Source organism: Salvelinus fontinalis, chromosome 20 (assembly GCF_029448725.1).
Source record: "Salvelinus fontinalis isolate EN_2023a chromosome 20, ASM2944872v1, whole genome shotgun sequence".
Lineage (NCBI taxonomy): Eukaryota > Metazoa > Chordata > Actinopteri > Salmoniformes > Salmonidae > Salvelinus > Salvelinus fontinalis.
Genome location: NC_074684.1, coordinates 4900393 through 4928057, shown reverse-complemented (window position 1 = coordinate 4928057; position 27665 = coordinate 4900393). Strand labels below are relative to the sequence as shown.

The window sequence follows — 27665 nt, the reverse complement described above, 5'->3', positions numbered from 1 at the left end:
ATCGATTTAAACAAACCATACATTGTACAATGCTCCACAATATGTCAACATGTAGGTCTAGGCTTTGTCCTTCCAATGAGTGGTATTATATGGCTCTACAGTGTATGGTTAGCGGTGTTATGGTGCGTTCATAACCAAGTGGGAATTTACCACATCTGGGAAAAATTTAACGGTAATTACTAGTTAAATCAGCCATGAATCCTCTTGTGACAGAGGGGATGGAAGCTTGTTGTGTGCAACAGGGAGGGGCAATTGAATACAAGATTCAAAATAATAAAGTCAATTGCTAAAACATTTCTAGCCTGTCTATCTATGGGTAACAGGGTTGATGTGTTATGCTCAACACGCTCACCACAAAACACCAGAAAATTGCCAAATAGAGTAGAACCAGCTCACCTGCTTTTACACTATGATTTGACTATTAGATGTTCAATGTTTCTTTCCCAAAATGTTTTTTAACTTTGTTTATTGAATTTTCAACACCAGCATTTACAAAATAATTGCACTTGTAAGTTATTTGGTAGTAATATAAAACAACACAACACATCAAAGACAACAATGCAGCAAAACAGAGAGAGAGAGAGACAGACATAAAAAAATACAAATACGAAAAAATAAAAAGACGAGAAAAATAAATAATATATATATATATATATATGTATTGACACAGTTGTTATAGGTCAACAAGCACAGATAATACAATTCTTAACATCCGAGATGTCATGTATACACATACCAGGCCTCTTACATCACCAAAATATAAATATACATCACTCTGGAACTGCAGGGAAATGTAGTCGTTTAACATAAGAAAAGAAGGGAGCCCACATTGCATAGAATTTGTCTACAGATGTAACGATACTCTAAATCCTCCTCCTCAGACGAGGAGAGGAGAGAGGGATCTGAAGACCAATATGCAGCGAGGTATGATGACATGATTTATTGATTTAAATAAGACACGACATAGACAGAAAACGAACTATACTTGAATAACTACAAAACAACAAACGACGTAGACGCACCTGAACATAAGAACTTACGTATAACGAAGAACGCATGAAAACAGGAACAGACTACATAAACCGAACAAACAAAACCGAAACAGTCCCATGTGGCGTAACATCACACAGACACAGGAGACAACCACCCACAAACAAACAGTGTGAAAACACCTACCTTAATATGGCTCTCAATCAGAGGAAATGAAAACCACCTGCCTCTAATTGAGAGCCATATCAGGTCACCCTTAAACCAACATAGAAACAGAAAACATAGACTGCCCACCCAAACTCACGTCCTGACCAGCTAACACATACACAAACTAACAGAAAACAGGTCAGGAACGTGACAACAGACCAATTGTGTGTGTTTAAATTTTTCCAACTATATGCAATTCAAAATGGATTTAATCCAAAGAGCATGAGAAGGGGGTGCAGAGGATTTCCATCTAAGTAAAATTAATCGTCTCGCTAACAAAGTGACAAAGGCAATAGCATCCTTATTAGTTTTGGTCAATTGTATTGTGGGTAAGGAAACCCCAAATAGTGCAATAAAAGGGTCTGGCTCGATCTGTGTGCCGCTTAATTCTGAGAGAATGTTGAAGATGTCTTTCCAGAAACCAACAAGAGATGGGCAACACCAAAACATGTGTGCATGATTAGCAGGAGACTGATTACATCGTACACAATTAGGGATCACATCCTTGTAAATTTTGGATAATCTTGCTTTGGTCCAGTGGGCCCTATGAAAGAGTTTGCATTGAATGAGACTGTGTCAAGCGCAAATAGAAGACGTATGTACCCTTTTGAGTGCCCCTTCCCATAGTTCATCAGATATTTCCTCACCCAGTTCCACCTCCCATGACGATTTCATATTGTTTAATGAGATGGTTTGTAGTGGGCAAATTTGACTATAGATTATTGACAAGGTCCCTTTCAGAGTAGAAAGTGTGATAAGAAATGTTGAACTGTGTTACACCAGGAAGGGTGGGGAATCCTGGATCTATGCTGTGGACGTAACTCTGGACTTGTAAGAACCTAAAGAAATGATGTCTGGGGAGACAACATTTTGCTGATAATTGTTCAAACGTACTAAATATGTTGTTAATATACAGATCCCTGAATATTTTAATACCGAGACTAGACCATGTTGAGAAATCACCATCAGCCATAGATGGGGGAAAGCTGGGTTTGAGGCTACCGGAGCCAAAGAAGAGGTTGTCTAAAACCCAAAGTGGTGCCTAAATTAATTCCAGATCTTCAATGTTGTTTTGACACATATTATTTTGTTGAAGGGGGAGTAAGGGTCTGTAACGGAGGAGTGAGCGAGGGAAGACAAATGATGCCCGTATAGGTGAGACGACCTCCATCTCTAGCCAAATTGGGGGTGGGAATATCTCTCTGCTCTCCAACCAGTACTGAATGATCCTCAGGTTAGCGGCCCAATAATAGAATCTGAAATCCGGTAGAGCTAGACCGCCGTCGTGTTTGGGCCTCTGCAAAAGCTGTTTTCGTATCCTGGGGGGCTTTTTGTCCCATATAAAGGGTAGTATTAGGCCGTCGATCTTTTTGAAAAATGTATTGGGAAGAAATATTGGAAGGCATTGATAGAGATATAAGAATTTGGGGAGAGTATTCATTTTAATATAATTAATTATTGCGACTAAGGAGAGGTGTAGCAAAGACCAGCGTTCCAAATCGTCCTTAGTATGGGTTAAAAGAAGAGCAAAGTTGTCATGAAAAAGGTTTTCAAATCTGATTGTGACATGTACCCCGAGATAAATGCAACTATTGTGAGCTATTTTAAATAGCAAGTTATGTAAAGGGGAATTTTTATGCGGCATATTAAGCGGCATCAATTCGATTTTACTGAGATTCAGTTTATACCCTGCTAAGTGACCGAAGGATGTGAAAGTGGCAAGGTCAGCAGGAACAGAGACAGAAAGGTTGGATGTGTATAATAATAAATAATCTGCATATAAAGACAGTTTTTGTTTGTGTCCGTATCTGACTATACCTTTGATGAGGGGGTTGGAGCGAAGTGCTATTGCAAGTGGTTCTATGGCGAGGGCAAACAGTAAGGGACTTAAAGGGCAACCCTGGCGTGTGGATCGTTGCAAAGGGAGCAATCTGATTGAGTGTCATTAGTCCTGACAGAGGCTTGAGGGGATGAGTACAGAAATCTTATCCAAGTCATGAATTTGGAGCCAAAGCCAAAATTATTTAGAGTATAAAAAAGGTATTTCCATTCCATCCAGTCAAACGCTTTCTCCGCATCCAGGGATATAATGACTTCAGAGGTATTGGCGACAGAAGGGTTATATATAATATTAAATAATTGTTGAAGATTGAAGAATGAGTGTCTATTTTTAATAAATCCTGTTTGTTCCGGATAAATAATTGATGGGTGGACTGTTTCCAGACGCGTTTCCAGAAGTTTGGCTCGAATTTTATAGTCAAAATTTATCAGGCTAATTGGACGGTATGATACACAGTCAAGAGGGTCTTTGTTTTTTTAAGAATAAGACAAATGGCTGCCTGAGTGAGAGTCTGTGGGAGAGCACCATTTACAAATGCTTCATTGTACATTTCAATTAGAATAGGGGCTATTTTGGAGAAACTTCTTATAAAACTCTGCTGAGTAGCTGTCAGGCTCTGAGCTTCTCCCGGATTGAAGGGATTTGACAGTATTAGACAATTCTTCAACAGTGATCGGCTGGTCTAATTTTTTTTTAACCAAATCCCGTCTGACCGAAGGCACAGCAAGTGAGTGGAAGAAATCTCCAATTCCAATGTATCCGCATTACTTTCAGAAGTATATAGAGACTGGTAAAATCTCTTGAACTCATCATTGATCCCTCTAGGGTCTAATGATATCCCAGACGATGTATGAATTTTAGGAATCTGAAATGATGATGATAGTTGACGTAACTTGTGAGCTAATAATTTACTGGCTTTATCTCCTTGTTCATAGTAAGTGCACCTAGACTTGACAAGCAGTTCAGTAACCTGGTCTGGTAATAATGTGTCAAATTCTGCTTGCAAAGTTAAACATTCCTTGTAAATAGCCGGAGATGGTGAAACGTCATAAATGTCATCTAATTGGGCAATACAGCTTGTTAACATAGATAGCCTATCACTTTTCAGTTTGTTCTCATGTGCGGTGTAGGAAATCATTTCACCTCTGATATAAGCTTTCAACGTTTCCCAAAGAGTAGACGCAGAGATGTTTGGGGCTCTAATTGTGATCATGAAAAAGTCGATTTGACTCAAAACAAAATGGACAAACGTGTTCTTTACCGAGTAGTTGCCTGCTCTTGCAGACTCTGTTTTGGGCTGGGTATTTTATTTTTATTTATTTTTATTTATTTCACCTTTATTTAACCAGGTAGGCTAGTTGAGAACAAGTTCTCATTTGCAACTGCGACCTGGCCAAGATAAAGCATAGCAGTGTGAACAGACAACAACACAGAGTTACACATGGAGTACACAATAAACAAGTCAATAACATGGTAGAAAAAAGAGAATCTATATACAATGTGTGCAAAAGGCATGAGGTAGGCAATAAATCGAATAATTACAATTTAGCAGATTAACACTGGAGTGATAAATCATCAGATGATCATGTACAAGAAGAGATACTGGTGTGCAAAAGAGCAGAAAAGTAAATAAATAAAAGCAGTATGGGGGTGAGGTAGGTAAATTGGGTGGGTAGTTTACAGATGGACTATGTACAGCTGCAGCGATCGGTTAGCTGCTCGGATAGCAGATTTTTAAAGTTGTTGAGGGAAATAAAAGTCTCCAACTTCAGAGATTTTTGCAATTCGTTCCAGTCGCAGGCAGCAGAGAACTGGAAGGAAAGGCGGCCAAATGAGGTTTTGGCTTTAGGGATGATCAGTGAGATACACCTGCTGGAGCGCGTGCTACGGGTGGGTGTTGCCATCGTGACCAGTGAACTGAGATAAGGCGGCGCTTTACCTAGCATAGCCTTGTAGATGACCTGGAGCCAGTGGGTCTGACGACGAACATGTAGCGAGGGCTAGCCGACTAGAGCATACAGGTCGCAGTGGTGGGTGGTATAAGGTGCTTTAGTAACAAAACGGATGGCACGGAAACGGAAAGCCGACTCTAGATTTGTTTTTGGATTGGAGATGTTTGATATGAGTCTGGAAGTAGAGTTTGCAGTCTAGCCAGACACCTAGGTACTTATAGATGTCCACATATTCTAGGTCGGAACCATCCAGGGTGGTGATGCTAGTCGGGTGTGTGGGTGCAGGCAGCGAACGGTTGAAAAGCATGCATTTGGTTTTACTAGCGTTTAAGAGCAGTTGGAGGCCACGGAAGGAGTGTTGTATGGCATTGAAGCACGTTTGGAGGTTAGATAGCACAGTGTCCAGGGAAGGGCCGGAAGTGTACAGAATGGTGTCGTCTGCGTAGAGGTGGATCAGGGAATCGCCCGCAGCAAGAGCAACATCATTGATGTATACAGAGAAAAGAGTCGGCCCGAGAATTGAACCCTGTGGCACATCCATAGAGTCTGCCAGAGGTCCGGACAACAGGCCCTCCGATTTGACACACTGAACTCTATCAAAGAAGTAGTTGGTAAACCAAGCGAGGCAATCATTTGAGAAACCAAGGCTGTCGATTCTGCCAATAAGAATGTGGTGATTGACAGAGTCAAAAGCAGAGTCGGACTCGACAGAGTCGAAATCAAGTAGTAACCAAAAAAGTGTTAAACAAATCAAAATATATTTGAAATTTGAGATTCTTAAAAGTAGCCACACTTTGCCTTGATGACAGCTTTGCACACTCTTGGGTTTCTCTCAACCATCTTCATGAGGTAGTCACCTGGAATGCTTTTCCAACAGTCTTGAAGGAATCCCCACATATGCTGAGTACTTGTTGGCTGCTTTTCCTTCACTCTGCGGTCCAATTCAACCCAAACCATCTCAATTGGGGCGAGGTCGGGTGATTGTGGAGGCCAGGTCATCTGATGCAGCACTCCATCACTCTCCTTCTTGGTCAAATAGCCCTTACACAGCCTGGAGGTGTGCTGGGTCAGTGTCCTGTTGAAAAACAAATGATAGTCCCACTAAGCGCAAACCAGATGGGATGGCGTATCACTGCAGAATGCTGTGGTAGCCATGCTGGTAAAGCGTGCCTTGAATTCTAAATAAATTACTGACAGTCACCAGCAAAGCACCCACAACACCATCACACCTGCAAAAACTTCCCGGTGCAAAACTTCACGGTGGGAACCGCACATGCAGAGATCATCCATTCACCTACTCTGCGTCTCACAAAGACACGGCAGTTGGAACCAAAAATCTAACATTTGGACTCATCAGACCAAGGACAGATTTCCACCAGTCTAATGTCCATTGCTTGTGTTTTTTGGGCCTTGCAAGTTTCTTATTATTATTGGTGTACTTTAGTAGTGGTTTCTTTGCAGCAATTCAAACATGAAGGTCTGATTCACGCAGTCTTCTCTGAACAGTTGATGTTGAGATGTGTCTGTTACTTGAACTCTGTGATGCATTTATTTGGGCTGCAATTCAAGGTGCTGTAATTTCTTATCCTCTCCAGCAGAGGTAACTGGTTCTTCCTTTCCTGTGGCGGTCCTCATGAGAGCCAGTTTCATCATAGAGCTTGATAGCTTTTGCGGCTGCACTTGAAGAAACTTTAAAAGTTCTTGACATTTTCCGGATTGACTTGCCTTCATGTCTTAAAGTAATGATGGACTGTCGTTTCTCTTTCCTTATTTGAGCTATTCTTGCCATAAAATGGACTTGTTTTTTTACCAAATAGGGCTATCTTCTGTATACCAACCCTACCTGGTCATAACATAACTAATTGGCTCAAACGCATTAAGAAGGAAAGAAATTCCACAAATGTACTTTTAACAAGGCACACCTGTTAACTGAAATGCATTCCAGGTGACTACCTCATGAAGCTGGTTGAGAGAATGGCAAGAGTGTGCAAAGCTGTCATCAAGGCAAAGGGTGGCTACTTTGAAGAATCTAAAATGTAAAATGCATTTTTATTTGTTTAACACTTTTTTGGTTACTACATGATTCCATATGTTATTTCATAGTTTAAAGTCTTCACTATTATTCTACAATTTAGAAAATAGTAGTAATATAGAAAAACCCAACAAAACCTTTCTAAAGGTGTTTAAAAATATTTTTACCAAATATATTGATAAATACATGTGAAAATGTATCTGAAAATATATTCTAAAATACATTTTCATTTTCCTTCAGATTGTATTTTGAAATACATTAAACACATTTCCCGATGCATTTAACATATATTGTGACATACATTTTACATGGATTTATATATACATTGTAAATACATTTTGTAATATATGTTGGAATGTATTTTTTTAACACATATATTAAATATTTCACCTTTCCTCATTTTTAGTCCCTTATTGGCTGCGTTGTCAGAAAGATGAGCAAAGGAAAGACGAAAGAAAGAGGGAGAGAGAGGCAGCAGGGTTGAGAGAGAATGAAAGAGTGAGGAGAGAAGGACAAGTGAGTGACAGGCTGCAACAGTGCTTCTGTTTTCACACTTCTGATTACAAAATATAGTGCTAGAGAAAAAAATAAAAGAGAGGGAGAGAAAGAGGGAACAACACAATCAGAGAGAAAGACTGGTGCCTGTGGTAGTGGTTCCCTCCTCCTCCTTCCCTCCACCTTGAGCCAGCTATGTTGGCAGGGCTCCAGAGAAAATATGAACACATAGGAGCTAGATGTGGCGGGGAGCACCGCCCTTGTAGAGTTTCCACTCGCTGAGTGGCATGATCTGAGCATTCCATGACCTCAGCACTCACGTACTGAAATGAGGCTTTATGGAGGTTTACCATTATGTGTGTGTGAGAGGAGAGGCAAGACAAGAGGTGAGAAACAGAGAAACAGATTGTCTCTGTATGTGTAGTGGTTGGCAGATCCACAATGTGCCGTGACTGCGGCTGTCTCTAGTTTAAAACCACTGATACCTCAAATTAGTTGGGATCGTTCTTCTGCCTCCAATCGCTCTCCTCTCAAAGTAAATATTTCCTCTCTAACATCAGACCACCCTTACCTTTGGCTACACATCAAAACCAACATGGACACATTCTATTTATCCTTCTCAAACTTTAAAATGGATCAATGTTCGATCCCTCCCCTCTCTAACCTCTGGTGACCTTTGGCCCCTGACTCGCGCCTTGTGTGTGACCCCTGCAGGCTACATGGTCCACAGTGCCTCATACGATGACGTCCTCAACAACAGGTGGTCCTCCAGTGCATCCAGCGGCTCACATCTGGCTGTAGAAAACCTCAAACCTAACTCCAGGTGAGAATACTGTATTTGTGTGTTTAATGTCTTACACAATGGGCTGGTTATACAAACTAAAGGATATGCGAGATGTTACGGCTCGTATACTCTTCACCCATGTGTGTGCGTCTGTGGAGGTGTTTGCCTACGCGTTTGCGTCTGTGTGTAAGTATTTCTAACTATAAATCAAATCAAATTCTATTCATCACATGCGCAGAATACAGCTCGTGTAGGCTTTACAGTGAATTGCTTGCTTATGAAGCTTTCCCGACGATGCAGCGTTTAAAAATAATAATACAAAATAAAATAGTAACTAACATGAAATTAATCAAATAAAATACACAAGAATGGAGCTACGGTATATACAGGGAGTACCAGTACCAGATCAATGTGCAGAGATACAAGGTACTTGAGGTAGATATGTACATGAATGCAAGGTAATGTGACTAGGCACCCGGGATAGGTAAAAGTTAGAGTAAAATAAAGAAGAGAGTAGCAGCAGCAAATGACGAGTGTAAAAGTGTGTGTGTGTGAGGGTGTGCTTCTGTGTTTGTATTTGTGTTTGTGTCATGTCGGTATGTGTATATGTCAGCAGAGGCTCCTCAAAGGAGGAAAGGGAGGACCATTCTCCTTAGTGAATTTCTGAAAAAAAACTTTTCAGATAAAACGGCACTAAATATATTCACGTCACCAAATATTTGGTTAAAACACACTGCTTTGCAATGAAGGTCAATGGGTAATGTCGTGACGTGACTATCATTAATGTGATGATGGCTATTTTATCAAATCAATTAACTATGTTTAATTATTAAATGAATCATGTAACAATTAACTCATTAGTAACTTTGGGCACAATGGAAGAAGTTTGTTTAATGAGTTACTGTTTCCCGAATTAACTCAAGAATATATCAGAATATATCGTTATCATATTAGTCATCCATTAATTATTATTACCTCATATCAGTCTCGTTCTGAACGGCTGTGACTTCAAATCTGCATGAACCCTAGTCTAAATGACGATTCAGCAATACACAAATTGGCTTAATTATTTATTTACTAACTAACTAAATAATCACACAGAATTACATAAACACACACACAGGATAGATTATACGTTGATTACTGACATAATGCAATGGAAAGTCCCTAGTGGACTAACCCGATATGATGGCTTGGTACACAATGAAAAGGGAGGGGCATGTAAGGAGAGGGAGAGACAGAGAGAGTCAACTTATTGTACATACATGTGGAAACTATGCTCATGGTGTTGGGTTCGACATTTTGAACATTGAGAAATTGAATATCTGTATAAGGAGAGATAGCTGTGGAATGTGTTGGGGGATGGGAGCAGAGCACCGTGTTGATACAGGGGAGACAGATGGACATCTGTGGATTAGATGAAGGAGGGGTTGAGGTCGGGAGGTGAGGTCAGTTCCCCTTAAGGGAGTAATCAGGGTTTCGTATCTGATTAACCTTTTCCTGTTGGGCATAAACTGTAAGGATTGCAGCGAGGGAGTGTCTTAAGTGGGATATAAATATCTGGATGGGACAAATGTTGGGTTGTCCTGATTACAGCTGTACAGAACCTTTGGGAAGAATTCAACTTGGTTAAAGCTTCTCTAGTGTCCGTGAGTTATTTACTTTGTTTGTCAACCAGAGACTCTTTTGTAGTTGTAGCTTCTAGGTCTAACAGTGTCTGTTAGAACGGTTCCTCCAGAGGTGTACAACACGGTGTTCAGAGAGGCTTGTTAGAATAGATCCTTTAGAGGTATCTATGGTGGTGAAAGGAAATCTTCGGCCGAGTCTTCGGTTGATTATTCAGGGTACAGTTGGATCACTTTCTACACCGGCAGCGACCCGGCATTTTTTGGTCTGTGGTAAATTTCGTTAGCAGTCCTTTTATGCACTCTGGAAAAATGGGGCATTCCATCCTGTTGACATAATGTCTGTGCTCACGTGGATGTGGTTACTGACTGGGTAAAACTTTCTATGACAACAATTATCTCATTTAGAAGGCTAAAATCATCTTGCTATCTTTTCAAAAATAGTTTCATATGTAATCATATAAGTTGAACAATATTTAGATGTAAACCTGACCCCTTGAATGCGTACACTTTCAGAGATAGTTATTTCGTTATACCATCCTTAATGATATCACAAAACAACAACTGATTTGACATGATTATTGTTTGGAGTCCCAACAACCATTTCCCACATTATTTATGTTAGAAATATTGTTTCAATGTCCCATATTTTGATGTTAAAATACTGCAAAGCTTCTGTCTGTTGTAACACTCAGACATTCCACTCTCAAGAGAGAGAGGGGGGCTCTCTTTGATCCTCACCCAGGAGGGAAAGTCATGACAGTAGCCTTAACTAGCTTCCGTCCTCCTCGGGGCACATTGACTTCAATACAAAACATAGGAGGCTCAGGGTTCTCACCCCCTTCCATAGATTTACACAGTAATTATGACAACGTCCGGAGGACGTCCTCCAACCTCTTAGAGAATTTTTACTAGGATTAAATGTCAGGAATTGTACAATTAATTCACTATTTAGCAGTCTGGCTATTTATCAGTCTTATGGCTTGGGGGTAGAAGCTGTCTCGGCGCCTTTTGGTCCAAGAGCCGATGCTCCGGTACCTTTTGCCAGACGGTAGAAAAGTGAACAGTCTATGGCTTGGGGTGGCTGGAGTCTTTGGCAATTTTTTGGGCCTACCTATAGGATATTGGAATGTGAGTTTTATATGATTTTTGTTGCCGGTAGGTCTCAGGGATGTTAAACACATAACATGTGTTCACTGTGTCTGTTTCTGTGTGTGTAATTCTATGCATGTCTGTGTGATGTCAGCCCCAGTCAGAGACCAGCACAGTGTGGTATTGTAATGCTTATATACAGTAAGTTATTAAGAAGCCATCAGAGTGATGTAAATCAGAGCTAACTGGGTAAAGGCAGGTTTGAAAACACGTTTAAATCATCGTGAAAACATGATGTGCTGAGATACTCCACCAAGATGCAGGAAACACACAGAAACGTAGAGAGAGAGAGAGAGAGATGTTCTCATATACAGTACCAGCCAAAAGTTTGGACACACCTACTCATTCAAGGGTTTTTATTTATTTTTACCATGTTCTACATTGTAGAAGAGAGTTAATGCAGAGCAGGTGTGTCGATAAATCACGAGCAGGAAACCTGACAGCTCGGTAACAGGCAGACACGCAAATGCACACACAAACACAGCTCTGGGTGTTAAACAGAGCAGGTTGTCTAAGGGAGACACAGGGTCTGGCAGGGGGCGGTGTGCGTTTGTTAGCTCTTCCAAGTAACCATAAAGCTTTCCCTCCATGGTGCCAGATCCAAGTCAACGATTCAGACCCGAGCCAATGGTTCACGCTCAAGTGTTAGCCATGCACATATCTAGGCCTACACAAATCAGCACACTTTGTTTCTGTCACACCCACACCCACTCACACACAAACACACAAACACACACACACACACACACACACACACACACACACACACACACACACGCACACGCACACGCACACGCGCACACACACACACACACACACACAATCTCACACTTGATGAACTGTCCCACGAACATCACACATACTCGCTCAAACACTCATCCACTGTCACTGCGGGAACACACACAGACACGCACACACGCACAGACAGATGTTGCTAAATTCCCAACTTTGGAATGTAGAAGCCTACTGTGCATGCATTTGCTCTTGCTCTGTGGTTTGTGTGTCTGTCTGTTTGTGCATGCCTGCATATGACTTGTGTATGCGTGGATGTGTGTGTACATTCATGAGTAAAAACGGGTAGAGTGATTGACAGTTTATAATTGTTCATGGAAGGTTCACCTGAGTCTGGGTGTGGCTGTCTGTAACGATCCATCTAAAGGCATGTATACATTATAGTCGCAACACTACCCCTCGTCTCCACATACACACAGGCGCCCTCGCGCACGCAAGCACACACCCTACTTCAAGCAGTCACACACATATATATATACCAGTGCACCAATTCTACACCTCCTCGACAGCTGTCTCCGTAATAAGCCCAGGATGGAGAATGCTGCTCACTAAACAACTGAAAGGCATGAAACTGTCCTACATGATGAGATTGGCTTGGGTTTTAATTAAAGGAATAATTCACAAAAAAACGATATTTTGGTCTTGTTTCATTAGTCCACTGTTGATGCAGTCCCAAAATGTTTTGCATGTCAGCGATCATGTTTTAAAGATATAGAACTTTCAAAAAGCAAATTGTAACTTGCCATATCATGATGATGATGTAAAATGCATCATATGATGCCAAACGCATCATCATCATGATGTGGCAGGCATAGGAGGCTAATGGGGAGAGGACAGCTCATAATAAAAGTCCAGAACTGAGCGAATGGAATGGCATCAAACATATTTGATACCATTCCGCTGATTCCGCTCCAGCCATGACCACAAGCCCGTCCTACCCAATTAAGATTAAGTTACAATTTGCTTTTGAAAGCCCTATATCTTGAAAAATATACCAAATTATTGTTTTTGAGTGAGTTTTTATTTAAATCAAGATCTGAAGTCAATGGATATAGAGAAAATGTACAGTACCTGTCAAACGTTTGGACTCACCTACTCATTCCAGTGTTTTTCTTTATTTGGACTATTTTCTACATTGTAGAATAATAGTGAAGAAATCAAAACTATGAAATAACACATATGGAATCATGTAGTAACCAAAAAAGTGTTAAACAAATCAACAAATGTTTTGTATTTGAGATTCTTCAAAGTAGCCACCCTTTGCCTTGATGACAGCTTTGCACACTCTTGGCATTCTCTCAACCAGCTTCATGAGGTAGTCACCTGGAATGCATTTAAATGATCAGGTGTTCCTTGGTGAAAGTCAATTTGTGGAATTTCTTTCCTTCTTAATGCGTTTGAGCCAATCAGTTGTGTTGTGACAAGGTAGGGGTGGTATACAGAAGAAAGCCCTACTGGGTAAAATACCAAGTCCATATTATGGCAAGAACAGTTCAAATAAGCAAAGAGAAACGACAGTCCATCATTACTTTAAGACATGAAGGCAAGTGAATCCGGAAAGTTTCAAGTACTTTGAACGTTTCTTGAAGTGCAGTCTCATAAACCATCAAGTGCTATGCTGAAACTGACTCTCATGAGGACCGCCACAGGAAAGGAAGAGCTCTCTCTCTCTCTCTCTCTCTCTCTCTCTCTCTCTCTCTCTCTCTCTCTCTCTCTCTCTCTCTCTCTCTCTCTCTCTCTCTGTCTCTGTCTCTGTCTCTGTCTCTGTCTCTGTCTCTCTGTGTGTGTGATTTTCTTACTTTTCTGATATTTTGGTCAGTTTCCACATGGCTCCAGTAATTGGATCCAGACCGGCAGACTTTACGTTGTTAAAGGGTTTGGGTGGAAATTCGCGGACCGTGAAATTACTGTACGTAACCCTACAGCAGGGGGAGAACACACACAGACACACATTGTTCACTATATGGACAGATTGCAAAACCTCCAAGCCTTGTCTCACGGTGTTGTTTTGAACCTGAGGGTATTAAATAATTCCTCCCCTGCACAGTATGTATTTAAAACACACTGAGACTAAAGTGAAGTGAGCATGTGGTTTCCGGACGCGTGTTAACAGATCACGTGAATTTGTATTTATTTTTGTATGTGTTTTTCCCTCATGTGAAAAGAAAAATTCCCCACATTACATTTTTTTCTTCACAACTTCCAGCTACATCTGGTCTCCCATCCAGGGACTGAGCCTGCTTTGCTTCAGAGGTAAACCAGCAGTGTGATGCAGGTTGCCATGTTGCTAGAATGAATGTGTCAAACCTTGCAACTGGAAAAAAGGCAGTGAAAACAAAGGCCAGGGTAACAAAACCAAAGATAGGGAATATTGCAGAAAAGAGGGAGTTGTTTAATATAATTGTGTTATCATACGTATTTTTTTCATCAGAAAACTTTTTTTTGTATCTATTTACAATTAATTTGTTCAAAATGATTTCCATAAAATATTTGGTTTTGCTATCAATACTTTTGGGTTTTTCTCTGAAATACTATTCATTTTGTTCTCAACTTTAGAAGTTTTGCTTGATATTAATGGCACAAAAGTATCTCACTAACTAGAGTATTGCACCATATAATAACACTATTCCTCCATTGAAGGTGTTTTTTTGTTGTTGCCAAAAATGACATACCCAAATCTAACTGCCTGTAGCTCAGGCCCTGAAGCAAGGATATGCATTTTCTTGGTACCATTTGAAAGGAAACACTTTGAAGTTTGTGGAAATGTGAAAGGAATGTAGGAGAATATAACACAATATACAATTGAAGTCAGAAGTTTACATACACCTTAGCCAAATACATTTAAACTCAGTTTTTCACAATTCCTGACATTTAATCCTAGTAGAAATTCCCTGTCTTAGGTCAGTTAGGATCACCACTTTGTTTTAAGAATGTGAAATGTCAGAATAATAGGAAAGAGAATGATTTATTTCAGCTTTTATTTCTTTCATCACATTCCCAGTGGGTCAGAAGTTTACATACACTCAATTAGTATTTGGTAGCATTGGCTTTAAATTGTTTAACTTGGGTCAAATGCTTCAAGTAGCCTTTCACAAGCTTCCCACAATAAGGTGGGTGAATTTTGACCCATTCCTACCGACAGAGCTGGTATAACTGGGTCAGGTTTGTAGGTCTCCTTGCTCGCACAAGCTTTTTCAGTTCTGCCTACAAATTTTCTATAGGGTTGAGGTCAGGGCTTTGTGATGGCCACTCCAATACCTTGACTTTGTTGTCATTTTGACCCAACTTTGGAAGTATGCTTGGAGTCATTGTCCATTTGGAAGACCCATTTGCGACCAAGCTTTATCTTCCTGACATGTCTTGAGATGTTGCTTCAATATATCCACATCATTTTCCTTCTTATGGTGCCATCTATTTTGTGAAGTGCACCAGTCCCTCCTGCAGTAAAGCACCCCACAACATGATGCTGCCATCCCTGTGCTTCACGGTTGGGTTGGTGTTCTTCGGCTTGCAAGCCTCCCCCTTTATCCTCCAAACATAACAATGGTCATAATTGCCAAACAGTTCTATTTTTGTTTCATCAGACCAGAGGACATTTCTCCAAAAAGTAAGATCTTTTTAGGTTATGTCGATATAGGACTTGTTTTACTGTGGATATAGATACTTTTGTACCCGTTTCCTCCAGCATCTTCACAAGGTCCTTTGCTATTGTTCTTGGATTGATTTGCACTTTTCACACCAAAGTACGTTCATCTCTAGGAGACAGAACGCGTCTCCTTCCTGAGCAGAATGACGGCTGCGTGGTCCCATGGTGTTTATACTTGCGTACTATTGTTTGTACAGTTGAACGTGGTACCTTCAGGCATTTGGAAATTGCTCCCAAGGATGAACCAGACTTGTGGAGGTCTACAATTTCTTTTCTGAGGTCTTGACTGATTTCTTTTGATTTTCCCATGCTGTCAAGCAAAGAGGCACTGAGTTTGAAGGTAGGCCTTGAAATACATCCACAGGTACACCTCCAATTGACTCAAATTATGTCAATTAGCCTATCAGAAGCTTCTAAAGCCATGATATAATTATCTGGAATTTTCCAAGCTGTTTAAAGGCATAGTCAACTTGGTGTATTTAAACTTCTGAACCACTGGAATTGTGATACAATGAATTATAAGTGAAATAATCTGTCTGTAAACAATTGTTGGAAAAATTCTTGAGTCATGCACAAAGTAGATGTCCTAACCGACTTATAGCCAAAACTATAGTTTGTCAACAAGAAATGTGTGAGTGGTTGAAAAACGAGTTGTAATGACTCCAACCTAAGTGTATGTAAACTTCCTACCTCAACTGTATCTGGTAAAAGATAATACAAAGAAAAAACAACTGTACTTTTGTATTTTTTTTCATACCATCATCTTTGAAATGCAAGAGAAAGGCCATAATGTATTATTCCAGCCCAGGTACAATTCAGGTTTTGTCCACTAGATGGCAGCAGTGTATGTGCAAAGTTTTAGACTGATCCAAAGAACCATTGGGTTTCTGTTCAAAATGTTGTATCAAGACTTCCCAAATGTGCCTATTTTGTTTATTAATACCTTTTCATATTCAAAATGGTGCACTCTCCTCAAACAATACCATGGTATTCTTTCACTGTAATAGCTACTGTAAATTGGACAGTGCAGTTAGATTAACAATAACTTAAACTTTCTGCCAATATCAGATATGTCTATGTCCTGGGAAATGTTATTGTTACTTACAATCTCATGCTAATCGCATTAGCCTACCGTCCAGTGGACGGGACACCGATCCCGAAGAAGTTTTAATTGAAACATTAACAAAGTGTTCTCCCTACCAAAGTTTCAGTAAGAAGCTCAGGAATGGGGCTGGAGAAATGCAACCTATTTCAAATCCATAGACTAAGCTAAGGACTGACCATCCATGATATAAAAATAGGTTTAACCATGTTTTTAGGTTGTTTACTTGACTTGTTTAATTGACTTTGTGTACAAACATTGCAATAAAACAAGCTTATATTTTGGGTTCTGTTGGGGTATGACAGTTGAACTAAAGTAATGATGCAAAATACATTATATTCTTCAAGAATCAATGGGCACATTTACATTTATAAATCCAAAAATTGATGTAGGATTGAATTGCCCCTTTAACAGGCAGTGACCTTCATACAGCAGAACTATGTCGCCATTTGAATGTTTTTTTCAAATTATTATTAATATTTTAATTTTTTATTTTATTTCACCTTTATTTAACCGGGTAGGCTAGTTGAGAACAAGTTCTCATTTACAACTGCGACCTGGCCAAGATAAAGCATAGCAGTGTGAACAGACAACAACACAGAGTTACACATGGAGTACACAATAAACAAGTCAATAACACAGTAGGGAGAAAAATTAGTCTATATACATTGTGTGCAAAATGCATGAGGAGGTAGGCAATAAATAGGCCATAGGAGCGAATAATTACAATTTAGCAGATTAACACTGGAGTGATAAATCATCAGATGATCATGTGCAAGTAGAGATACTGGTGGGCAATAGAGCAGAAAAGTAAATAAATAAAAACAGTAAGGGGATGAGGTAGGTAAATTGGGTGGGCTGTTTACAGATGGACTATGTACAGCTGCAGCGATCGGTTAGCTGCTCAGATAGCAGATGTTTAAAGTTGGTGAGGGAAATAAAAGTCTCCAGCTTCAGCGATTTTTGCAATTCGTTCCAGTCACAGGCAGCAGAGAACTGGAAGGAAAGGCGGCCAAATGAGGTGTTGGCTTTTGGGATGATCAGTGAGATATACCTGCTGGAGCGCGTGCTACGGGTGGGTGTTGTTATCGTGACCAGTGAACTGAGATAAGGCGGAGCTTTACCTAGCATGGACTTATAGATGACCTGTTCATTAACCTGTCCCCCAAAAGAGTAAGCTGTCCACACTTCTGCGAATGTCCCGTAAAATCATTCCCTGGTCCTGCATTTGGGATTTTTAGTTGTGGTCACTTTAGTTCCACCAGGGGAATCATTACTACTGCAACATGTTAACACCATCTTTCACATGTGGGGAGAATAACATTATTTCAACCCCACATGTGAACTTGCAATTCAATATGTGAAAAATGTATTTTCGCATGTGAAGTTTTCTTACATGTGTAACTGCACATTTTATTTTCATTTTCAGCTGTGGAATTGCAAGTTTGCATGTGAAATAGAATCACATGTAAAAACATTTAACTTGATTAAATGTGATTTTCAAATGTGAAACTACAAAAGTGACATGTCATTTTTTTGTAAGTGCAGAGCTCAGTCAGTCAGGAGGGACCTTGTGTCTCCATTCCCCTTCTTTCTTTCTCTCTCTCTCTCTCTCCCTCCTTCCGTCACTCCCTTTATCCCTCTTCAACACATGCCAAATTACCATTTTACTGCGTTCTGCTCACTTCATATTCATAAGAACATAAAAAACAGTCTTCTCTTAATTCTACGAGTGCTGCCTCCCTTCCGGCCATCTGTTCTAGTCATTGGGGTATAAATACCTTTCATGTGGCAACAGAGACCTGTCTAAATGACTCTTTAACGCCTAGAATAATGACTATACACACACTCTGTTTTGTCTCGGTTTGTTTTTACCTCAGGTACTACTTCAAAGTCCAGGCGAAGAATGTCTTTGGGCTGGGACCGGTCAGCGATACATTCACCTATGTCACTGAGTCAGGTCTGTATGAGTATTAGGTCAGGTTGCTAGGGTCAGTTTTACTTTGTGCCTGCGGTAAGGCCACGTCTACCTGAGTTGTCTGCATCCTCCCGTTTTTTGTTTATGTATAAATTCCGACCCAGTTCATGTCTCTCATTTAAACACATTTTTTTAATCTTTTTCAGACGACCCTCTTCTTATTGAACGACCACCTGGTGAGTGGTATCAATAGTTCTCATATATTACTCTGATATTATTGACGAAACGTGTTGGCTTATACTCTAGTCCAGGCCAACATTGCTTCAGATCATTTTAAAGAAACCCAAAATGACAGCTGGAGTGAGCTTGTGAGGAGTTAACAGTCTGTGGAGAGACGTGCATACGGTTGCATACACCTACACTTGCATATACTGGACTTGGCAGACAGCCATAGTGGTAAAACGATGTCAAAGTAGAGTTGTGGTAGTCATTGTTTTTAATTGAGAGAGTCAGTCAGGTATTTCGAAGAGGAGGGACAAGGGGACAGGCACTGGTTCCCTCCTCAACCCTCTCTCACCCCTTCCCCCACCCCCGGGTGCTATGCACAATGAGTGGAGGTGATTTACTGTGTATCTGAATAGGAGAGACTGGCATAGTGCGCACTGTCAGTAAAGGGGTTGTAAAGGAGTTGAGTGTAGTTAGTCATGACTAGCGTTGTGAGAACTGACAGGTTGAGTTGTAGGTATTAATGACTTGCTTTGTGAGTGTAGCATTGTCAAGCACTCTGTCAGATAGAGGAACTGTCATTAAAGACATGCTGAACGCTTAACCTCAACCGTTTTGTAGTATTGTAATATATGCCACTTTTATCCAGTGACTTTCTGTAAATTGAATGTATACATTTTAGTATATGTGACCCCAATAGGGATCAAACCCACGACCCTGGCCTTGCTAGAGACACAGTCTTACCAAATTAGCTACACAAGACAGTCTCCTGTTAATTGTCCGCCCCCCCCCCCCCCCCCCCCCCCCACAGGTGGAGAGCCTATCTGGATTCCCTTTTCCTTCCGATACAACCCCCAGCACAGTGCCTGTAAGGGCAGCCAGTACGTCAAGAGGACATGGTACAGAAAGTTTGTAGGTGTGGTCCTGTGCAACTCACTGAGATACAAGATCTTCATGGGAGATGGGCTGAAAGGTACTACTGCTGTAACCTCCCCCTCTCCTCTCTCTCTGTATCTACACTGAATACAAAATATCAACGCAGCATGTCAAGTTTTGGTCCCATGGTTCATGAGCTGAAATAAGAGATCCCAGAAATGTTCCATACGCACAAAAAGCGTATTTCTCTACATCCCTGTTAGTGAGCATTTTTCCTTTGCCAAGATACTCCATCCACCTGACAAGTGTGGCATATCGATTAAACAGCATGATCATTACATAGGTGCACCTTGAGCCGAGGGACAATAAAAGGCCACTCTACAATGTGCAGGAATGTCCACCAGAGCTGTTGCCAGAGAATGAATTGTTCATTTCTCTACCATGAACCTTCTCTAACGTTGTTTTAGAGAATTTGGCAGTACTTCCATCCAGCCTCACAATCGTGTATGGCGTCGTGTGGGCAAGTGTTTGCTGATGTCAGCCTTGTGAACAGAGTGCCATTGTGGCGGCGGGGTTATGGTATGGTCAGGCATAAGCTACGAACACAATTGCATGTTATCGATAGCAATTTGAATGCACAGATATACCGCGGCAAGATCCAGAGGCCCGTTGTTGTGCCATTCATCCGCCGCCAACACCTCATGCTTCAGCATGATAATGGACGGCCCCATGTCGCAAGGATCTGTACACAATTCCTGTAAACTGAACATGTCCCAGGTCTTCCATGGCCTGCATACTCACCAGACATGTCACCAGTTGAGCCTGTTTTGGATGCTCTGGATTGACATGTTGGTCAGTGTGTTCCAGTTCCCGCCAATATCCAGCAACTTCGCACATCTATTGAAGAGGAGTAGGACAACATTCACCAGGTCAACCAATAGCCTGATCAACTCTATGCGAAGGAGATGTGTCACGCTGAATGGCGCAAATGGTGGTCACACCAGATACTGACTGGTTTTCTGATCCACGCCCCTACCTTTTTTTAAGGTATCTGTGGCCAACAGATGCATATCTGTATTCCCAGTCAGGTGAAATCCATAGATTATATGAACTGTAACTCAGTTATTGTTTCTGTGAAATTGTTTCATGTTGTGTTTATATTTCTGTTCGGTATACTTCTCTCTTTCTCTCTCAGCTCAAGTCTTTTCTCAATTTAAGTAGCTTTACAATTACTCCTAATATTCCTCCTTCCATTAATAACCTCTCAACCACCGTCTCTCCCCCTTCTGCTTTCCCTTCCTTCACTAACACCCCTTTTTCTCTCTCTCTCTCTCTCTCTCTCTCTCTCTCTCTCTCTCTCTCTCTCTCTATACATTTCTCTTAATCACACTTTCTCTCCCTTTTTCTCTTCTACATATTGTGTTTTATTCTTTTTTGGAATATGTGGTAGCCGACCAGGCTCTGTCTCATTACGTAATAGAATATTGTTTGAGAGTGTGTTCTGTTGCTAAGCATCGACTGCTCTTTCTCGCCCTCCAGAAACATTCTACAGTATAGCAGACACATTCGGTCATGGGGAGGACCACTGCCAGTTTGTAGACTCTTACCTAGATGGGAGGACAGGCTCCCCCAACCTCTCACTGCATCTGCCAACAGCACAGGGTACATTTGTTTTATAATAATCAAACTTAAAGAATTCATCACTCGACTCCAGCATTTTGTAGGATTGTTTCACCGCATTCAGTAAAAATTCTCACAGATTAAGTTCCAGAGTCTTGATTATATACAACCTCAATATCCATGCTCCATGCTGGATAGAAACAGTCAGAATCATCTAACGAAGCATTATAAAGGTTGTGGTACGTCCATTCATAATGCATTAAAATAATTTGTCCTGTCTGCCCCTGTGCAGGTTACTATCGCTCATACAGGCAGGAGCCAGTGAACTTTGGACCTATCGGCCGGCGTACGCCACATCTCTTCGGTGGATGGTATGAGTGCGGGGTGCCTATCCCTGGCAAGTGGTAACACAGGGGGTCACAAAGAGGTCGTCATCGAGGGCAACCCGACTCCATCCTGCTGCAGCCTTTCTCGTGCTGTTACTGACCCCACCCCCTGGAGATAAACTTTTGCTAACCACAGCAGAAAGACAACAACATTCCAAATTTATACTACTTCAGATTGAAGAGAATATAATACTTTAAACAACAACTAATATTTCCATGTATTCATTAACATGCACTTTTATAAAAGCAGTCTGTATATGAGGGAGGAAAAGCATGTACAGCGGCTTGCGAAAGTATTCACCCCCTTGGCATTTTTCCCATTTTGTTGCCTGACAACCTGGAATTAAAATGTATTTTTGGGGGGTTTGTATCATTTGATTTACACAACATGCCTACCACTTTGAAGATGCAAAACAAGAAATAAGAAATAAGACAAAAAAATGGAAAACTTGAAAATGTGCATAACAATTCAGAACCCCCCCCCCCCCCCAAAATCAATATTTTGTAGAGCCACATTTTGCTGCAATTACAGCTGCAAGTCTCTTGGGGTATGTCTCTATAAGCTTGGCAGATCTAGCCACTGGGATTTTTGCCCATTCTTCAAGGCAAAACTGCTCCAGCTCCTTCATTTTGGGTGGGTTTCGCTGGTGTACAGCAATCTTTAAGTCATACCACAGATTCTCAATTGGATTGAGGTCTGGGCTTTGACTAGGCCATTCCAAGATATTTAAATGTTTCCCCTTAAACTACTCGTGTTTCTTTAGCAGTATGCCCTAGGGTCATTGTCCTGCTGGAAGGTGAACCTCTGTCCCAGTCTCAAATCTCTGGAAGACCGAAACAGAGTTTCCTCAAGAATTTCCCTGTATTTAGCACCATCCATCATTCCTTCAATTCTGACCAGTTTCCCAGTCCCTGGAGATGAAAACATCCCCACAGCATGATGCTGCCACCACCATGCTTCGCTGTGGGGTTGGTGTTCTCGGGGTGATGAGAGGTGTGAGGTTTGCGCCAGACATAGCGTTTTCCTTGATCGCCAAAAAAGCAAAATTTTTGTCTCATCTGATCAAAGCACCTCCTTCCATATGTTTGGGGAGTCTCTCACATGCCTTTTGGTGAACAAGCAATGGCTTTTTTCTGGTCACTCTTCCGTAAAGCCCAGCTCTGTGGAGTGTACGGCTTAAAGTGGTCCTATGGACAGATACTCCAATCTCCACTGTGGAGCTTTGCAGCTCTTTCAGGGTTATCTTTGGTCTCTTTGTTGCCTCTCTGATTAATGCCCTCCATGCCTGGTCTGTGAGTTTTGGTGAGCGGCCCTCTCTTGGCAGGTTTGTTGTGGTGCCATATTCTTTCCATTTTGTTATAATGTATTTAATGGTGCTCCGTGGGATGTTCAAAGTTCCGGATACCCAACACTGATCTGTACTTCTCCACAACTTTGTCCCTGACCTGTTTGGAGAGCTCCTTGGTCTTCATGGTGCCGCTTGCTTGGTGGTGCCCCCTTGCTTAGTGGTGTTGCAGACTCTGGGGCCTTTCAGAACAGGTGTATATGTGACAAATCATGTGACACTTAGATTGCACACAGGTGGACTTTATTTAACTAATTATGAGACTTCTGAAGGTAATTGGTTGCACCAGATCTTATTTATAGTATAGTCTAAAAAATATAATAATTTCTTTAAACAAGTAATTGTTTTCATTTCACTTTACCAATTTGGACTATTTTGTGCATGTCAATTACATGAAATCCAAATAAAAAAGCAATTTAAATTACAGGTTGTAATGCAACAAAATAGGACAAATTCTAAAGGGGATGGATACTTTTGCAAGGTACTGTATTGCTATTGCTTAGTTTAACTTTTGTCTTCCGGATCAGAAAGTGTCCTGGTTTATTCCCGACTATTCCCAACTATTGCCGAGTCGGCCCCTGGCATTATCTATCTCATCAAAGTGCACCTGTGATTACGATATCACTAATGAAATGGAGAACATGTAAAAGACCAAAGCACATACTTAACAGGATTTGTATGTGTGTTTATTATCAATCAAGATATTTGGTTCATAACAGTAGTATGATAGAGCAATGGCTTTTGACAACTGCTTTTGGTGTCAGTTGTTTTCTGGTCAGTGTTGTTATACTCTTTGGTATTTGCGAGACGATATGAGAAGTTGGTGTGGAAGTGTTGTATGTATACGGACATTGAAAAAAATATACCTAATATTTGCTCAGGAATGGTTGGACATTGAATAAAGGTGCTATGGAAACCAAGGACCCCCTAAACAGTTCATTTGTTCAGAGAGGATATCTGAATGGCCAGATTTAATGTCACATACAGAATATTGTTTCCATGTGTAGGGAAACTCAAACTGTTCAAACCTGAGCAAATATATTCAGTTTCAGTTTTACTTGTTCAATTTAGTTTCATAACTTGTCAAAACTATGTATTACACATTAAGGGACATACAGTACCTTCAAAAAGTATTCAGATCTCCTGACTCTTTCCACATTTTGTTACAGCCTTATTCTAAGATGGATTTTAAAAAATCCTCAGCAATCTACACACAATACCCCATAATGATCAAGTGAAAACAGGTTTTAAGAAATTTTAGCAAGAAAAAAAAAAAAAAAACTTATAAACATAACTATTCAGACCCTTTGCTATGAGACTCGAAATTGAGCTCAGGTACATATTGTTTCCATTGATAATCCATGAACTGTTTCTACAACTTCATTGGAGTCCACCTGTGGTAAATTCAATTGATTGGACATGATTTGGAAAGGCACACACCTGTCTATAAAAGGTCCCTCAGCTGACAGTGCATGTCAGAGCAAAAACAAAGCCATGAGGTCGAAGGAATTGTCCGTAGAGCTCTAAGACAGGATTGTGTCGAGGCCCGGTAATGGGGAAGGATACCAAAAAATGTCTGCAGAATTGAAGGTCCCCAAGAACACAGTGGCCTCCATCATTCTTAAATAGAAGAAGTTTGGAACCGCCAACACTCTTCCTGGCCAAACTGAGCAATCGGGGGAGAAGGGCCTTGATCAAGGAGGTGACCAAGAAACCGATAGTCACTCTGACAGAGCTCTAGAGTTCCTCTGTGGAGATGGGAGAACCTTCCAGAAGGACAACCATCTCTGTAGCACTCCACCAATCAGGCCCTTGTGGTAGAATGGCCAGACTGAAGCCACTCCTCAGTAAAAGGCACATGACAGCCCGCTTGGAGTTTGCCAAAAAGCCCCTAAAGACTCTCAGACCCTGAGAAACAAGATTCTCTGGTCTGATTTAACCAAGATTGAACTCTTTGGCCTGAATGCCAAGCATCACGTCTGGAGGAAACCTGGCATGCTCCATCCCTATGAAGCAGGATGGTGGCAGCATCATGCTGTGGGGATGTTTTTCAGCGGCAGGGACTGGGAGACTAGTCAGGATCGAGGCAAAGATGAACGGAGCAAAGTACAGAGAGATCCTTGATGAAAACCTAGTCCAGAGCTCAGGACCTCAGACTGGGGTGAAGGTTCTTCCAACAGGACAACGACCCTAAGCACACATTCAAGACAACGCAGGAGTGGCTTCGGGACAAGTCTCTGAATGTCCTTGAGTGGCCCAGCCAGAGCCTGGACTTGAACCCAATCAAACATCTCTGGAGAGACCTGAATATAGCTGTGCAGAAACGCTCCCAAATCCAACCTGACAGAGCTTGAGAGGATCTGCAGAGAAGAATAGAAGAAACTCCCCAAATGCACTTGTGCCCAGCTTGTAGCATCATACCCAAAAAGACTTGATGCTGTAATCTCTGCCAAAGGTGCTTCAATGAAGAACTGAGTAAAGGGTCTGAATGTACATGTAAATGTGATATTTCATTTTTATTTTCAGAAAAATATCTAAAACCCTGTTCTTGCTTTGTCATTATGGGCTATAGTGTGTAGATTGATGAGGATTTTTGTATTTATTATTATCAATTTTATAATAAAGCTGAATACTTTCCGAAGGCACTATATGTCCACAAAATCACTTAGAAATGGTTGAAATTGCCAGCATGGCCAACAATATAATTTTTAAGCGGATGGGAGGATGAGAGAGAGGGAGAGCGAGAGACAGAGGAGAGACTGAGCGGAAGGAAAACTTTAATAATAATAAGCCAGATCAGGTGACGGGTACAGTGCTTGCACAGCCACGTGTGTTACGATGCACCTAGCCAGAGAGAGAGAGAGGGAAAGAGAGAGAGAGCATCTGTTAGTTAAATTTTCCAGCAGAAGTGAGTGGCAGGGCCCAATAACTTTCAGTGAACGACAGGTTTCTATGTATGAAGTGTGATTGAGCTACTTGTACACTGTCACTTTCATGCGATAACAACATAGTGACTTGTCATATATTGAAGAATTGAGGAGTTAGCTGGAGGAGGAGAGATGTTCTTTGGAGGGGAAGAGAGGCACTTTCTGGAAACAGTTTTGCCATTTTTATGGTTGAATGTTTTAATTTGCTTTACTGCTTTTCTCTGCTGAACAATCTCAGTCTATGCAATGTGCAGTTTTTCTGGAAACTGTATTTCATTCTTGAAAGGTAACTACACTATTTAGTTTCCACATTACCTCCCTAAAAGTCAAAAGATATTCCTACTAAATTGTAACAACTCATTTTTCAGGAGAATTAATTCTCATTGTCAGTCTTTCTGGTTCTAGCTTACTTGTATGCGCACTATTTGTGTCCTTCTGACTATGAGATTGAGATTTAAAGGCCCAATAAAAAAGACATTCTTTCTAGGAATCACAGAGGCACTGGCGATAAGAGAGTGAAATAGTGGTGAGGTTTCATTTGCTTTAGTTTGCTACATGAACATGACACACTCTCACTCTAAAGGTCCATTCATCTTTTTTATTCCATAGTCTGTCTGATTGATGACTTCAATAACTCTGAACAGTAAGACCAGCAGGCTAGTCTGGCCTCTGCTACATACGTCTGGAACGTCTTGAGTTTATTAAAAAGGTTGTCCTATGAGAGTAATTTCTCTTATTTACCAGGGTTTTCATAATGTGCTTTCCTCTGTTTTCTGTGCCCTCAATAGGTCCCCACAGCAAGCTAAATCAGAGAAAGAAATAGGCCATACCCCACACAGCTGCACCCAAAGATAAATGTATCATCACTATAACTAATTAAATATCTTGCCTAAAACGAAGTATGTCCCCCATGACCCATAACAGAGAAGAGTTTTTATTTTCCATTGTGGCATCCATCACTGGGAGAGTTAGTCTCCATCACCATGCTGGCTTCACCATTAGGAAAGTATGGTGAAGCCAGCAGTCTTATCAGAGTGAACCCATTCCTTCTCTGCTGCATTTAAACAACGTTGTGTTTGGGTTGGCTGATAGTCGGTCGGGTCCCATTTAGAATGCATCGCAGCAGAGTAAACAGGGAGAAATCTCTAATAGGGCAAGATAATGGTTGTTTTTGGGTTGTCAACACGTTACTGCACGTCTGTCAGATTTATAAAAAAAATGACAGACAGGGTTGTGGGTGATGGCTGCTTCTTCTCTACTTCTGGGTTTGACTTCTCTACGCAAAAAATATTTTTATTGGCTCCTCACTGTCTTAGAGTGCAGCTATTCTGAGCTGAAGATGGAACAGTGGCGTATTGGTCAGTGTTCTTAACAGCATGGGGTGGCCCCAGAGTTGATACACATTCAAAGACTATACTATAAGCCTGGGTACGTATCTTTCTTTTGACATTGGGGACGAGAGGGCGAGAGAATGTGAAGGAAGGAGACAGGGGGAAGAGAAACGCACTGCAAAAGCACAAGCTATGGGACAACTACATCTGCTACAGATGTTAGATTGTATGTGTGTGTGAGAGAGTCAGAGAGAGAGAGAGAGAGAGAGAGAGAGAGGGGCAGAGAATGGGAGAGGGAAAAAAAGAGAGAGCATCAACAGAAAGGATAAGAGCAGGTCAGGAATAATGAGAGAGTGGAAAAGAAAAGAAGAATAGATGGGCAGATCACTGACGCAGTAGGTATCCCTTTGGAACAGCAG

At 41.1% G+C, this 27665-nt stretch overlaps 1 protein-coding gene across 1 annotated transcript in view; it reads left to right on the top strand.

Moving 5' to 3' along the window:
* LOC129817174 (fibronectin type III domain-containing protein 1-like) overlaps nucleotides 1–25633 on the top strand; it is a 90730-nt gene extending 65097 nt beyond the window's left edge. Inside the window, exons 18-23 of the mRNA XM_055872156.1 lie at nucleotides 8231–8339; nucleotides 18498–18577; nucleotides 18742–18771; nucleotides 19572–19733; nucleotides 21176–21298; nucleotides 21549–25633. Coding sequence (XP_055728131.1) covers nucleotides 8231–8339; nucleotides 18498–18577; nucleotides 18742–18771; nucleotides 19572–19733; nucleotides 21176–21298; nucleotides 21549–21664 — 620 coding nt within the window. The 3' untranslated portion in view covers nucleotides 21665–25633. The remainder of the gene's footprint in view (nucleotides 1–8230; nucleotides 8340–18497; nucleotides 18578–18741; nucleotides 18772–19571; nucleotides 19734–21175; nucleotides 21299–21548) is intronic.
* Nucleotides 25634–27665: the final 2032 nt, after the last annotated feature.